Below are 16,171 nucleotides of genomic sequence, written 5' to 3'. Positions count from 1 at the left end.
CAAACTGAAGGTCCTCAGAAGCCGAAGTATCGAGCTTGTAGAACTTAATAAACATGTTCGAACCAAACCAAGTAGCCACTCGGCAGATCTATAAAGTCGAGACACCCTGGGCAGCCGCCCAGGAAGAACACACACCGACTTAGTAGAGTGGGCCTGTACAGATTTTGGAACCGGCAAACCTGCCGTGGAATAAGCATGCTGGATAGTGAGCCTGATCCAGCATGCAATTGTCTGCTTTGAAGCAGGACACCCAATTTTATTGGGATCATAGAGAACGAACAGCAAGTCAGATTTTCTGTGACGAGCTGTCCTCTTTACATATACCTTCAAAGCCCTCACAACATCCAAAGACTTTGAAATAGCCTAAATGTCGGTGATAACCGGAACCACAATAGGTTGGTTGATGTGAAACGCCGACACCACTTTAGGAAGAAATTGCTGACAAGTTCTGAGCTCTGTCCTTATGGAAAATAAAATAGGGACTCTTGTGAGACAAAGCCCCCAGCTCCGACACACGTCTTGCTGAAGCCAAGGCCAATAGTGTGACGGTCTTCCACGTAAGATATTTTACGTCCACCTCCTGTAATGGTTCAAACCAGTCTGATTGGAGGAGCTGCAACACCAAATTGAGATCCCAAGGTGCCGTGGAAGGCACAAAGAGAGATTCAATTTGCAGAACACCTTTCAAGAACATGTGGACCTCAGGGAGAGAAGCCAATTGTTTTTGAAAGAAAATGGACAAGGCCGAAATCTGGACTTTGATGGAGCCCAGACGTAGGCCCACATCCACACCTGCCTGCAGAAAAAATAGGAAACGTCCCAGATGAAATTCCACAACAGAATAATTTCTGCTCTCACACCAAGAGACGTATTTCTTCCAAATACGATGGTAATGTTTAGACGTTACCCCCTTCCTGGCTTGGGACATAGTTGGGATAACTTTGGTAGGGAACCCTCCTCTGGCCAGAATCAGCTGTTCAACCTCCATGCCGTCAAACGTAGCCATGGTAGGTCCTGATAGACAAAAACAGGCCTTGCGAGGAGGTAGAGGCCAAGGATCTTCGAGGAGCATCTCCAGAAGGTCCGCGTACCAGGCCCTTCTTGGCAAGTCCAGAGCATTGAGTATTGCTTGAACTTTTTCCATTTTTATTCTTTTTTAGAATTCTTGGGATCAGAGCAAGTGGAGGAAACACGTACACCATCTGATAGACCCATGGAGTTGACAGAGTGTCTACTTCCACTGCCTGTGGGTCTCTCAACCTGGAACAATACCGCTTGAGCTTCTTGTTGAGACGAGAGGCAATCGATTTGTGGATATCCCCACCGACATGTCAAGCATCTGAACACTTCCGAGTGAAGGCCCTACTCCCCCGAGTGCAGATCGTGTCTGCTGAGGAAGTCTGCTTCCCAGTTGTCTACTCCCGGAATGAAGACTGCTGACAACGCCACAGCTTCTTTTTTTTCTGCCCATAGTAGAATTCTTGACACCTCTGACATCGCTGCTCTGCTTTTAGTTTCGCCATGTCGGTTTATGTACGTCACTACCGTCACATTGTCTGACTAGACATGAATGGCCCAATCGTGAAGAAGATATGAGGCCTGCAGAAGGGCGTTGTATATGGCCCTGAGTTCCAGAATGTTGATTGGAAGGATGACTTCCTGATTTGACCATCTTCCTTGAAACTGCACCCCCTGTGTGACTGCTCCCCAACCTCTGAGGCTTGCGTCCGTGGTTAACAGAATCCAGTCCTGAATTCTGAACCTCCAAACCCTCAACGAGGTGAGAAATCTGTAGCCACCACAGAAGGGAGATCCTGGCTTTTGGAAACAGAACAGACGGATCCTCTGGTGCATGTAAAGACGTGATCCGGACCATTTGTCCAACAGATCGAGCTTGAAGGGTCTTGCGTGAAACCTTCCGTATTGAAGAGCATCATAAGAGGCCACCATTTTCCACAGAAGGCGAATGCAGAGATACACCGATATCCGGGTTTGCTTCAGGACCAGGGCCGGCTCCAGGCCTACTAGCATAGCACCCTGAGCGAAAACATGTAAAAGCACCCCCCCCCCATGCGCGCGCCAGGAAAAGTGGGTGTGGCCTCTTGGAAAGTGGGCGTGGCCTCATAACTTCATATTATTAGACTATAAATATGTTTTCACACCGTCTCTACGCACACAATTAGCAGCCTTACACATAACAGCAACAGTAGTGTTCCTTACACACAATGTCTCCAGTATAGTGTCAGATACACATAATGTCTCCAGTATAGTTCCAGATACACAATGTGCAGTGCCAGATAGACATGATATGCCCCCCAGCAGTGCCAGCTACACACAATATGCCCCCCAGCAGTGCCAGCTACACGATAGTGTTCACTTTTTAGGGCAGGGAGGGCACATTTTTAAGTTAGGAGGGCAAAATGATGTACATACTGTAATGCTTGTTGCTCATCTACCTACATGGCAAAGCATGGACAGTGCTTCGTGGGGAAGGTGCATGGCCACATAATAGTGGCAATTCACATTACACCACACAGTAGTGCAGTTAATACCCACTGCACCATGTAGAACCTCCTAGACACTTTGCGCCAGGCAGAGCACGTTAGACACTTTGCGCCAGGCAGAGCACGTTAGACACTTTGCGCCAGGCAGAGCACGTTACACACATTGTCTAGCCACAGACGCCTAGCGGGAACACTACATGATATGCTCCCCAGCAGTGCCAGCTACACATGACATGCCCCCCAGCAATGCCAGATACATAAATGTCCACACAGTGCCAGATATGTAGATATAGAAAAGCCCCCACAGTGCCAGATAAATGCCCCCACAGTGCCAGATACAGAAAAGCCCCCACAGTGCCAGATACAGAAAAGCCCCCACAGTGCTAGATAAATGCCCCCACAGTGCCAGATAAATGCCCCCACAGTGCTACATAAATGCCCCCACAGTGCTACATAAATGCCCCCACAGTGCCAGATATGACCCCACAGTGCTACATAAATGCCCCAAATGCCAGATAAATGCCCCCACAGTGCCAGATAAATGCCCCCACAGTGCCAGATAAATGCCCCCACAGTGCCAGATAAATGCCCCCACAGTGCCAGATAAATGCCCCCAGTGCCAGATAAATGTCCCCACAGTGCCAGATAAATGCCCACAGTGCCAGATAAATGTCCCCACAGTGCCAGATAAATGTCCCCACAGTGCCAGATAAATGCCCCCACAGTGCCAGATAAATGCCCACAGTGCCAGATAAATGCCCCCACAGTGCCAGATAAATGCCCCCACAGTGCCTGATATATGCCCCACAGTGCCAGATAAATGCCCCCAGTGCCAGATAAATGTCCCCACAGTGCCAGATAAATGTCCCCACAGTGCCAGATAAATGCCCCCACAGTGCCAAATAAATGTCCCCACAGTGCCAGATAAATGTCCTCACAGTGCCAGATAAATGCCCCCACAGCCAGATAAATGCCCCCACAGTGCCATCCATAAATGATTCATTCACCCCCCCTCCACCCACCTCCACCCCCACCCCTACCCCCAAATACCTGTGGCATTGGAGGGGAAGGAGTACTGCTGTCCGGGTGCGGGCGGACGCAGTGCAGGTCCGGGTGCAGGCGGAAGGCCAGGAAGCCTCTTGAGTACGCTGTGCGCGCTGCGCGCTGCCGGCGTCTGATGTTAGACACCGGTGCCACTCAGCGCGTATAGAGCACACAAGTCACACGATGCTGCAGTGCACAGAGCCGGCTCCATGTTCGAATATGGCGGCGCCAGCGCGCGGCGCCCATTAAGGGTGGCGCCCTGCGCGGCTGCTCTATTCGAACATGCCTAGAGCCGGCCCTGTTCAGGACATCCCGAACCATCGACTGGCTGACCAATGCCTTTTCCAACGGAAGGAACACTTTCTGCGATTCCATGTACAAAATCATTTCCAGGAATGGGAGCCTCCGTTTTTTCTCTAGGTGAGATTTCGGAAGGTTCAGAATCCACCCGTGATCCTGGAGAAGTTTGGTTGAGAGACCAATGCTACAAGCAACCTCTCCCTTTATCAGAAGACCGTCCAGTTACAGAATTATGGCCCTCATTCTGAGTTGTTCGCTCGCAAGCTGCTTTTAGCAGCTTTGCACACACTAAGCCGCCACCTACTGGGAGTGAATCTTAGCTTAGTAGAATTGCGAACGAAAGATTAGCAAAATTGCGAATAGACACTTCTTAGCAGTTTCTGAGTAGCTCCACACTTACTCGGCATCTGTGATCAGTTCAGTGCTTGTCGTTCCTGGTTTGACGTCACAAACACACCCAGCGTTCGCCCAGACACTCCCCCGTTTCTTCAGACACTCCCGCGTTTTTCCCAAGAACAGCAGCGTTTTTTCGCGCACACCCATAAAACGGCCTGTTTCCGCCCAGAAACACCCACTTCCTGTCAATCACATTACGATCACCAGAACGAAGAAAAAACCTTGTAATGCCGTGGTTAAAATACCTAACTGCATAGCAAATTTACTTGGCGCAGTCGCACTGCGGACATTGCGCATGCGCATTAGCGACTAATCGCTCCGTTGCAAAAGAAAAATAACGAGCGAACAACTCGGAATGACCACCTATATTCACTCCCTGTTTGCGGAGTAAAAACATAATCTCTGCCATCCTGTAGTGCAAACCGTAGATAAGCCTGATGAGGCGGCCAGATCGGGATGTGAAGGTACGCATCCTTGATATCCAGAGACACTAGGAATTCCCTTTCCTCCAGACCTGAGATCACGCTCTCAGAGACTTCATCTTGAACTTGAACACTCTTAAGAATGGGTTCAAGGACTTCAGGTGCAGAATCGGTCATACCGAACCGTCCGGTTTTGGTACTACAAACAAGTTGGAATAGTACTCCTTGTTGTGCAGATGAGGTGGAACTGGAACAATTACTTGAGTCTGTACCAGTTTTTGGATGGCATGCTGTAAAGTTATACTTGCCTCTTGTGAAGCCGGTAAGCCTGATTTGAAGAATTTCTGAGGTTGGAGCTCTTGGAACTCCAGTCTGTAGCCCTGGGAAATAAGATATATGACCCAGGAATCCCGGAACGAACTTGACCAGATGTGACTGAAGAATTTTAGTCGGGCTCCCACCTGACAATCCTCCAGGCGTCGCGGTCCACCGTCATGCTGAAGGCTTTGAGGAAGCAGAGCCAGAGCTCTGTTCCTGAGTACCTGTAGTTGCTGGTTTGCGTGGTTTACCTCTTGCACCTCTGGAGGCCGCAGAAGCACCTCTGGATTTGCCCTAAAACTTGGCCGTCCAAAAAGACTGTACATTTGAAGCTGAATAAGCTTTCCTGGTTGGGGGAACTGCAAAAGGAAGATACGTAGACTTACCCGCAGTAGCTTTGGAGATCCATTTGTCTAGTTTGTCTCCAAACAATGCCTCTCCTGTGAATGGTAGGCCTTCCACGCCTTTCCTGGAGTCCGCAACAGCAGTCCACTGGCGTAGCCACAAGCCCCTGCGTGCTGACACTGCCATAGAGGTGGTGCGTGCATTAAGCAAACCAATCTCTTATATGGCTTCCACCATAAAGTTCGCTGAGTCCTGTATATGCTGCAGGAGTAAAACAACATCCCCCTAGACAAGGAATCTAACCACTCCATTAGGTTACCTGACCATTTAGCAATGGCTTTTGTGATCCACGCACATGCAATAGTGGGTCTCTGAGCCACCCCAGCCGCTGTGTACAATGATTTGAGTGTAGTCACAATTTTACGATCAGCCATTTCTTTTATAGAGGCTGCACCAGGGACAGGCAATACAATTTTTTCGTGAGAGCCTAGAGAGTGATGCGTCCACTATCTGTGGATTTTCCCATTTTTTCCTATCCTCCAGAGGAAAAGGAAAAGATGAGAGCAACCTTTTAGGGATGTGAAATTTCTTATCCCGATAAACCCACAGTTCTTCAAACAGGGTATTCAATTCCTTTGACGCGGGAAAAGTGACTGAGAACTTCTTTTTTACATTAAAATAAGATTCCTCACAATCCTCTGACACCTTATCAGGAATTTACAGATGATCTCTGATAGCCTCTATAAGAGCATCTATTCCCTGTGACAGAGTAGCAGCCCCCCCCCCCTCCAAATCCACCTCACCCTCATCCATGTCTGACCCGTTAGTGTCAGAGTCAGACTGCAGAATATGGGCCAGAGATCGTTTTTGCGGACAAATGGGAGGGAATTGAGACGCTGGTTTGGGGACTGACTTTCTACTCATAAACTCATCCAGTCTGTTTTAAGTATTGCGTCTCTTTCTCATTGCGGGATAATTTTGTAGAAATATTTGAGATCATTCCCTTAATGGAATTAACCCACTCCGGTTCAGCCCCGCTATTCTGGGAAGGTGCACTGCCCTGAGTACCCAGTAGTGAAGAGGTACACTCCGCTGTACAAGAAACACACTCTTTGCCTGACATAACATAAATGTGACAGCACACACACACACACACACACACGAAAAGGTTAAGCACAATTAACCCACAAAGAGCCCTTCAGGTAGACACAGAGTTATTTGGAGCCAGCCCCCACCGTGCCCTTATCGCTAATGCCAAGCTTAGCAAGGTCGCAGACTAAGTACCCTGATAGGGGACTTAGTACACTAATAATCGCTCTCCCCCTGCTATGACCCTCTGGTACTGCTGAGGTAATCTGAAGTCTCTCCGGAGGAGCTTCGCGTCCCTGTCAGTCAGCGTTTGTGTCCACTGCAGAGGGAAAATGGCGCTTTTTTTTATACTGGCTGAGGTAATCTGGTGCTTAAAATGGAGAGAAAACTGTTGTGAGGCTGTTTTTGCCAGTGTGGGTACTGTGTACAGTGTACTGAGACAATGCTGTGTACTGTGTCTGGAGACACATTCCACCCCGGTTAGAAGCCATGCGTCTCCGTACCCTCATGCCTCCATAATGGCCGGTGACCCGCTAGCCGGGACGCCGGCTTAGTACTCACCAATCTTCATTATTCTGGCTATGTTAGGGGTGATGGTGTGCTGCATGAATGTACACTCGCTGTGGTGGGGCTTGCGAATAGTTCCCTCAGGAGCTCAGTGTCCTGTCAGCGGGGAACGGGACCATTAACCCTTCAAAAGGTTGGGCCGTTTCCCCACTAAGTCCCACGAAGCAGACAGGCTGGTGCCAACCAGCCCTGCCTGAAAATAACAAACATATAAAATAAATGCAGAAAACTCTTCAGGAGCTTCCATAAGCGTGACCGGCTCCTCCGGAGACATTTTCTAAATGGAGTCTGGTAGGAGGGGCATAGAGGGAGAAGCCAGCCCACACTATCAAATTCTTAAAGTGCCCATGGCTCCTAGTGGACCCGTCTATACCCCATGGTACTAAATGGAACCCCAGTATCCTCTAGGATGTAAGAGAAATGAAGCTTGGGAGGAGGTGCTGAGCACAATAACTGTTTGCACTGCCTGAATGTGATTGGCCGGCTTATCAGGGATCATCGCCCACACAATATTGTTTTCAGTACTGTAGTTTTCGTCTGTGGAGCATTTGCCACCCAGTGGTTAAACTGTGTATTGCATGGCGCACATTCAAGCCATGCCATGACCTGTCGGTAGTAATACGCTATGCTGCGACCTGCCAGGACTAGGAGGCTCGAATGGCATGTTCTGAGCAAGGATGTAAGAGGACACATCTGTAAATCCTACTTTTCTCTCCAGCACCGCTCACTACTTCTTATCCCCTCACACTAAACTCCCTCTTATTTTTGTTGTTTCCAATTCTTGTCCCATGCCATCTCCCAACTGTACCACTTCCACCTTGATAGTATCACTGGTGTCACACCCTTTCTCACCCATGATGCTACCCAAATCTCCCAGAGTACTGTAACCCCCTTCTGCCTTGCAGTCACTACTGCCACCTCTCACCAGTCCTCCTTTAACACTGTTGCTTGTATAATTTTTCTCTCTTCTCTGCTCTACCCACTAACATCTCCAGGACTTTGTATATGTTACTACTACCCACTGCAACTGTCTGCCTCCACATGTAAGAGTCTTCATCTATCTCCAAAGCTTCAAACAGGTTCTCAAAGCAAATTTCTTAATCAAAGCCTACCAGATAACACCATTTTTATCCCTGACTCACTAAGTATCACATCATTTTTCTGACTCTTCCATGTAGACTGCAATCTATAACAAGTATGGCATTTTGTACTCTTTTCTTGCCCTTATTCATTTTGCAATCAGTGGCTCTGAACCTGTATTAAATCCCACCAAGTAGGGTATGAGTATTGTACATCGATTGATTTTCTAGCTACGAACATGTATATACAGTATAGTCTTTGTACTTTTATCTGTACTGTACTTTTATACAGTATATTTTTTTGTCATGTTCTGTTTGTATGCACTTGGTGTAGCACTGAAAAGACCAATATGTCAGGCTATAATTAATAAATAATTATTCTAATTAAGATTTTGAACTGCTTTAGCACACGGTCAGGACTTTGTTCTGATTAGAGTGAGAGTTGGGAGAAACATTCTATTTCGTGTGGCTTTGTACTGGACTGTACTTTGTACTGGATTGTACTTCAAACTGTGGTTCACATGGCTTTCCCAGGAGAAGATACAGAGGAAAGAGATTGGAGTGTGGTCTATTACTAGGCACTCCCATTGTGGGTGGCACACAATTGGTCCCTTAGGTGGACTTTCTCCTATGGCTTCAATTTGTCGGCCAGCCCCTGATGAGCTCTTGGATGTCAGATGCTTACCTTGTACAGTGAGAATAGTCTCAACATCTGATTTGGGAACAATGTATGTGGAATTCACTGCTGGTATGGTCTCTAGCTGTACCCCACCTGTAAAATACATATTAATTAGAACAATTTGGACATTATTAGGCATGAAGACTTTATTTCTCGCAATAAAAAAAAAAAATCTTGTAGTTTGCAAAGGAAATTAAAATACAAGGCCATATTTATGAAGTGCTAAATATTCTTTGGTGGTGCTAGATTTCCTCCAAGGTTTATAGCCACAGTATGCAAAGACCCTTGGTGAAGTAAGAATGTTCCTCAGATATAACATGTGCAGAGAGAGCTAGATTTGGGTGTGGTTATTCAAAGTGAAATCTAAATTGCAGTGCAAAAATAAAGCAGCCAGTATTTACCCTGCACAGAAACAAAATAACCCACCATATCTAACTCTCTCTGCACATGTGATATCTGCCTCCCCTGCAGTGCACATGGTTTTGCCCATTATCTAACAAATTTGCTGCTGTGATCAGATCTGAATTAGGCCCTAATGGTGGGATGCGCTTAGGGAAAAATGCGGTAAAACACCACATTTTCTGGAGTCCAGGGCTAAGGTACGGAGGGTAACGCCAATTTTTCCTGGCATTACCCAATAGAAGCCTATAGGCTTCTTTCTGCATTGTGCTTTCAGAGGGATTCATCAGTCTGAAACAGTGACCCAACTCATCTAGTTACGTGGAGCAGTTTCCTAATTTAAACTCTATTTTGCAGAGTGAGATTGCTGATTAATGCAACAAAAAGGTCATAGAAGTTTATTTGTGAGGATATTCTGAGCTGTGAGGATATTCTTGCCATGATGCAGCGAGAAACAGAGCGGTTTCATGAGAGCAGAGTGGGTGAATCCTCAAGTCTGGGGGCTGTCTAGTGTGACACCATGTCATTGTCTTGTCCAACAGATATAGTAAGCCTCATCCAGTTTGCGACTATTCGCACGGACACATAAGTACATCCGTGGCCCATGTACATTGCATTGTCTATCGCGGTGTAAATAGTCGCTGCTTTGATGTGTGCCCATGTGTGTATGCATTGCAGCAATTACGAAGCTGGCTACATCTGTGTGATGGTTAGGGTTGTGTAGTTATGTGGTATGTGAGGCATTGTGGGCTGTGACAAAGCAACTGGGTAATAGACAGTCATAGAGGTAGGAAGGCCCTGCGCTCAAGCTTACAATTGGCAGATTGATTGGATGAAGGCATTTCTTAATGTATAGGCTGCTCATTGAATGATTTGATTGAATGCAATTGTGATCAGCCGATTTGATTGTATGCGATTGCGATTAGATCAGATTGCAAGTGTCTTAAAGGTCGCAGGTAATTTAAACATTGGTGATGACTAAGGTTAAAGATACAGTAATGAAATCATTATACTTTTGGGATATTTGCAATTGAATGTAATAAAGACATTTATATATTCATACTGTTTGGACTTGTTTTATTCCTTATTTTAAAATAATGTTTACGGTGACATGAGGAAACTATCGCACTGTGCAACTATTAAATATGATTAATGCAAAGTCCTTACATTGAACTGTAATCCAAATATGCATTACCTAACCAGATTATACAGGTCTACAAGCGGGAACCTGAGTGCATATATGTTGCAAGACAAAGGTTCAGGAGACAACGACCAGAGAATGCTACATATAGCATGTCAAGTTCTTGTAATGTCATGACACGTCCACCCTTAGATGTTGACCTTTATTGTGTAGTATGTTTACAGTTGTGATGTCATAGTTTTTTTCCACTGGAAAATGTATAAATTGTACTTATACTTTATATTTGCGAATAAATCGCTTTTGTGCTTTGGAACCACAGCGATTGTACTATCTTTATTGTGGTTAAAAAAATATGGATTTAACAGTTAGGGGCTCGTTGAGTGGACGCCACACTTCTCTGGACCCACATATCTACAGGATTTGGTGGTTGGCCTGGCTCAGGGACGAGAGAGCATAACTGATGCAGTGGGCACAGTTAGGGACCTTGCTGGCAAGGCCTAGGGCCTTGATCGGGCTTAATGTTCTACCAGTTGAGAAGAGTAAGGGAACATCGCTAGAGTGATGTTTAGCCCAATGACACGCAATCGTGGTCTGTCTATGTACTCCTGGAATAGTGTTTTCCACTAGAAATGAGAGATTTTGCAGGGGTACATTTGTGGCTGGTGTGAAGGCCAAGTTAGAACTGATAGGGTCGGTAATATATATTGAATAGGAAGTATGGTGTGAATGCAACAGTGTACTGTGAAAAGTGGGTGAAAGTGACTGCAAAACTGTATGAAGCCCTTTCCTAATGTTGGTAGTTTTGAAGGGAGAAAAAACCTGTACTATATATTATTAGAAATGTTATAAACTGTCATACAACCCATGATATTTATTTACTAACCTGCGGATGTAATCTAAATACAAAGGTAGAACAACCCATCCCTACAAAATTGCCTTCTTAAAATCGAACACTTTGTTTTTGTATGGGATGTGTTGGTCTCTCTCTTTATTCTGAACCACACTGGTTGATGATCTTACATCCTAGGTTCTACCCACTTTTACATCAGATCTTCTGTCTTCATTTGTAAGTATTAAGTCTAACATAACATCTTTCCGAGTGGGCTCCCTCATCAGTTGTTAGAGGGATGCTCCCTGCAAGGAATTCAGAATGTCCCTACTTCTAGTGCAACTTGCAACAGACACCTCCCAGTTTTACATTAGTTAGCTTAAACTCTCTAATGATTATTACTTCTCCTTTTAATGCCACTTTAGTGATGTCCTGCAATAGGTTCTTGTTCAGTTGCTCTACTTGACCTGGTGGTCTGTAGATCACCACAGTACAAAGAATCACCTTCTCCCTTGTTTTAATTAAGGCAGTATTTTTTTCTCACATACACTGCTACCCCTCCTCCAATTCTTCCCATTCTACATTATTAAATAAAATATATTGCGGTATAGCTATGTCCTTGTGATGATTTTCATTGCACCATGATCTGTAATAGCCACAATATCCATATCATCCTTTGTTATTATTGCAATTAGTTCTGGGATTTTATTTCCTACGCTCCTAGCAGTTGAATATGTGATACTCCAACTATGTACAGTGCCATTGTACCCAAATGGACCTCTGTGCTACAAAAATACGCCACTTTGGGTGGACCTAATATGACTCGTGCTGGCTAGTGTGACAGTTGGTCACATGCAGTGCCAGAGAGAGGCTGGATCATGCTGGCTAGTGTAACAGTTGTCGGTAGTTGTAGTGGCCATCATAGGTGAGAGAACAGAGAGGGGAGTGGTGATGCAGCTCATCCCCTGGAAACAAGCAGTGCAGAGCCATCTTGGGAATGGAGAGAGAAGAGAGAGGTGTCTCGAAGCTTACCAGGAGCTTTCCATTAATTAATCCTTTGCTCCCCAAATATAGTAGGAAATACAGGTAATACAGGCACTTCCGTACTGCATAAGAGACCGGATGCTGAAGACATGAGCAACTTAGACCCTGTCAGCTGCTTAAGTTAATATACAGAATCACAGATTAAATTAGCAGCTGGCTACTTGAGCCGACAGTCCACTCAGTAAAGTGCAGAGACTGATAGCTGCAGCCATAGACAAGTGATTAAAGGCACAGCCAAATCTAGTGACTCAAGTACCAAAGGTTACTGCCTAGAGAGGCAACGGATGTCAGTGACAGCTTTCTGTATGGGAATAGAGTTTTAAAGCAATCCATTTAACTTTCAATGGGCTATCACCTGTAGACATATAATGTTGAGGCACTGCTGTAATTAGTCAGCAAGACCATGAAATCACTGTTGTTATGGCTGCTGCTCAAGTTTAGGAGGATCACTACATTGTAACTGGACAATGGGATGCAGTCAGAATACCGACACCGGAATCCCAACACCAGTCTGAATGCTGACACTGGCATCCAGAAAGGTAGCAAGATCCCAGCACCGGAATCCCAACAACCGGGATCCAGAATGAGGAGACACCGCACTGCCACAGAGGTAATCCGTGTGTGGGGGGAGGTTAGGTTTATGCTGCGGGGGGAGGGATAGGGTTAGGCTGCATCCCAAGGGGTTAGGGTTAGGCTGTAGGGAGGAAAGGATAGGGTCAGGCTGCATCCTGAGGGGTAATGGTTAGGCACCCCTCCTGAGAGTTAGGGTTAGGCTATGGGGTGTGAGGGTTTGGTTTAGGCTGTGGGAATGGGGGTAGGTTTAGGCACCGGGGTGAGGTTAGCATTAGGCAGCAGCCAGGGAGGGTTAGGGGTGGGGAGAGGGTAGAATACCCTTAACTCACCCCTGTCAGTCTTTCTATGTTCATATCCCAGTGTCGGTATGTCATGCGCCAGGATACCACATGCCAGTATATCATACTGATCCTCTGACTACGTATAGAAAAGATCAATCTGCAAAATGGTCTGGATAGACTGAACCAGCTGAATTAAGCATGCTTTAATTCCCCATTTTTTTCTTTCGTTTACACTCCACACTGGTTTAGCAGGTGAACTTTTAACAAGAAGTGCACTATAAAAGTATTTAAGCTAGCAAAACATGTTAGAGGTTGTTTGGGTCCCCAATAGCCAGAATGTTGTAAACATAATTGATTTTATATCTTGTATTGAAATGTAGTAAGACTGCTGAGGGTTAATATGTTAGTAATTTATGAATTATCTTTACATTTACTGTAAATCTAAGTTGCATTTGAACGTGTTAATCATTTAAAGTTCTTTCCAGCGGAGGAAAGTTGTGTTATTAATGTCTGACTGCATGTTAAGCTAATTTGAATTGTATTGTAAGTTGAATTGAAAACGTCACATTTGGCATCACAAACAGAATACAAAGTTAAGCTATAACCCATTAGAAAGATAAAGATTTCTCAAGGGAAGTACCATGCCATAATGTTATTCCGGAGATATGTATTCTCCAGGGATAACTGAATTCAAAGAATTTAATCAAAAACTTCAGGCTATGTTTAGGCTATACCCACTAAATGATCAACAAAAAGTGTAAATATTAATTGGACAACTGAAGGGGACTGCTCGACGTGACGCTAATTCTTGGCTGCAGAGTCAAAGCAGAATTGCAACAAACATATTGGATAGTTTAGCAAAAATTGTTGGTTTCTCAATATTATCTCAGTTGATGTTGCATTTTTATGCAAGAAAGCAGCAACCTAATGAAACTGTGAGATTTCGCTCTTGGTTTACAGGAATCTTTGAAAGACATCAGGGCTTTCAAACCAGGGGAAATAATTCAAGAAGATGAAACACTAGTTAATAAATTTGTTGATGGGGTCTATGGGAAACAAACTAAAAAACTCATCTTAAAATGCTATGGCTGCAATATCAGTTTCTTAGATTTTAAGGAAACCACAATCAAGATTTTGGGAACCAGTTCTAGGCAAGTGCAGACCACCGCATATCTGGACTCAGGGACTCAACACATTCAGTCATTCGCTAGAGAAGATTTGTTAGTTGTGCAAAAAAAAAACAAATTGCAGTACTTATTCAGGACATGATAGATACAGTATGTACAAAGAAAAAGCTTGAAAGAAAGACAGAGAAGAGAAATACTGGATATCCGGACAGGTCCCGTTATGACAACCAATGGGGAGTGACACGTGAGATGTGGCTGTGATGACCTGACCGCTGACTCCCTAGAATGGGATGATGGAAGAACAGAAAGCACCCAGTAAGCTTCAAAATACTTCTCTCTGTTCCTAAGATGGCTCCTCACTGCTTGTCTCCAGGGGAAGAGCTGCATCACCACTTCTCTCTCCATCCTCTCACCTAAGATGGCTGCTCCAACTGCCAACAACTGTTACAGTAGCCAGCATGAGCCAGCCTTTTTCTGGTGCTGCATGTGACCTCCAACTGTCACATTAGCCAGCACGGGCCATATTAGATTCACCCAAGGTGGCATATCATTGAATCACGGGGGTGATACAGGGTGGACACAATGGCACTGTACATATTTAGGGCATCACACACACATAGATCTTAGAGTTTTTTTGTGCTTCCCCTGTTCTTAGCTATGTTCATCTCTCTGCCTATGTTTATTTGGATTTAATCTGAATTATCTTCTGTTTCTGTGGATGTTTTCTATTCCATTTGCCTGCATAAACAACACCTCTGGGTTGGGGGAGTAGATTGCTTTACTCCTACTGGTTCACAGCCTCCCTCTGCTAGTTTAAATATTTCTTGATGAAGCATACAAACTGTTCACTTAGTATTCTCATTCCCCTTGAAGATGGGTTCATGACTTCTCTTTTGTAGTTCCTATCTTGCCAGATGGTATGTCTTTGTCCTATCATTCCAAATCTTTACACATTACATCACTTCTTTAGCCAAACATTGAAGTTTCTGATGTAATAAATTCTATCTTTCCCTCTGTGTACTGGCAATGCTTCTGATAAAGTTACAGTGGTTGCCGCCTGCTTCAGAGCCGTCCCTAACTTCCTAAATTCATCGTTTACAGCCATGACTTCAGCTTTAGCCAGGTCATTTGTCCCGAGGTGGACAATGACACCCACCTCCCCATCTGTCCTTGCTGCCTTCACAATGCTTAGCATGCGCTCTTTATCCGTTTGAGCTCTGGCTCAAGGTAAGTACCATACTTGTTTCTCTACTTCATTAGCATTTTCAAGATGTACTCTAATAATGGAATCTTCCAAGAGAAGTGCAGTACTTTTTGGAGGGGAAATATTACTGTTCCTATTCCTTTTCCTGTTTCCACAGTTAGTAGAAGTCCCTGAATCTTCCTGTTCTGTATTGCCTATATTAGTTGTACCTTCCAGCACTGCAAGAGCAGAATATTAGTTTTGCAGTGTCACAACTTGTGGAAGGTGTCTGTGTTCCTCTGGAAGTCTCTGCCTTTCAGAGTCCACAGTAGACCAGGCAGAATGTCTTCTGGTGGCTCTGTGTGGCAGTGGTGGCCTCAGGAACACAACCATCTACATATCTCAGCATAGGGCGGTATTCAAATGATATATATCACACCCAATCTCCTTTCTAAAGTGATCCTCGTTATTGCATATATCATGCCCATAGTAATCAGGTTTAGCTGCGTAAAGGATTGGGTGCCCTCGCTACCCTGGAAGTAGCGAGCTAAAGTGATTATACCATGCCCGTCAGCATTAACAGAACAGCTGTGGAAGGGGGTGAAAATAATAGAATACCGTCCATATAGTTTAGCTATCTCCTCCTTCAGCAAAGAAAGTTGCTTACAGATTTGACAGCCGCTGAATCCCCAGAATGCCTTGCAAGTGATTGGGCCTTTAAAAAGAAGTCTGAGTTCGGACAGCATCCTGCACGGCCACCAAACTCAGGTGGAATACATACTGCCCCCAGTGTCATTTGGCTGTGATGAATATCTTATTCATTTAAAAATAACACCTAGAATAAAACTACT

The 16,171-nt window shown here is 45.0% G+C and overlaps 1 protein-coding gene across 1 annotated transcript in view; it reads right to left on the bottom strand.

The window, feature by feature from the left end:
• LOC134936131 (complement C3-like) overlaps window positions 1-16,171 on the bottom strand; it is a 275,194-nt gene that overhangs the window by 202,340 nt on the left and 56,683 nt on the right. The window contains exon 11 of the mRNA XM_063931048.1: window positions 8,750-8,836. Coding sequence (XP_063787118.1) covers window positions 8,750-8,836 — 87 coding nt within the window. The remainder of the gene's footprint in view (window positions 1-8,749; window positions 8,837-16,171) is intronic.

Source organism: Pseudophryne corroboree, chromosome 6, assembly GCF_028390025.1.
Source record: "Pseudophryne corroboree isolate aPseCor3 chromosome 6, aPseCor3.hap2, whole genome shotgun sequence".
NCBI lineage: Eukaryota > Metazoa > Chordata > Amphibia > Anura > Myobatrachidae > Pseudophryne > Pseudophryne corroboree.
This window is presented reverse-complemented; position numbering and strand designations above follow the sequence as displayed.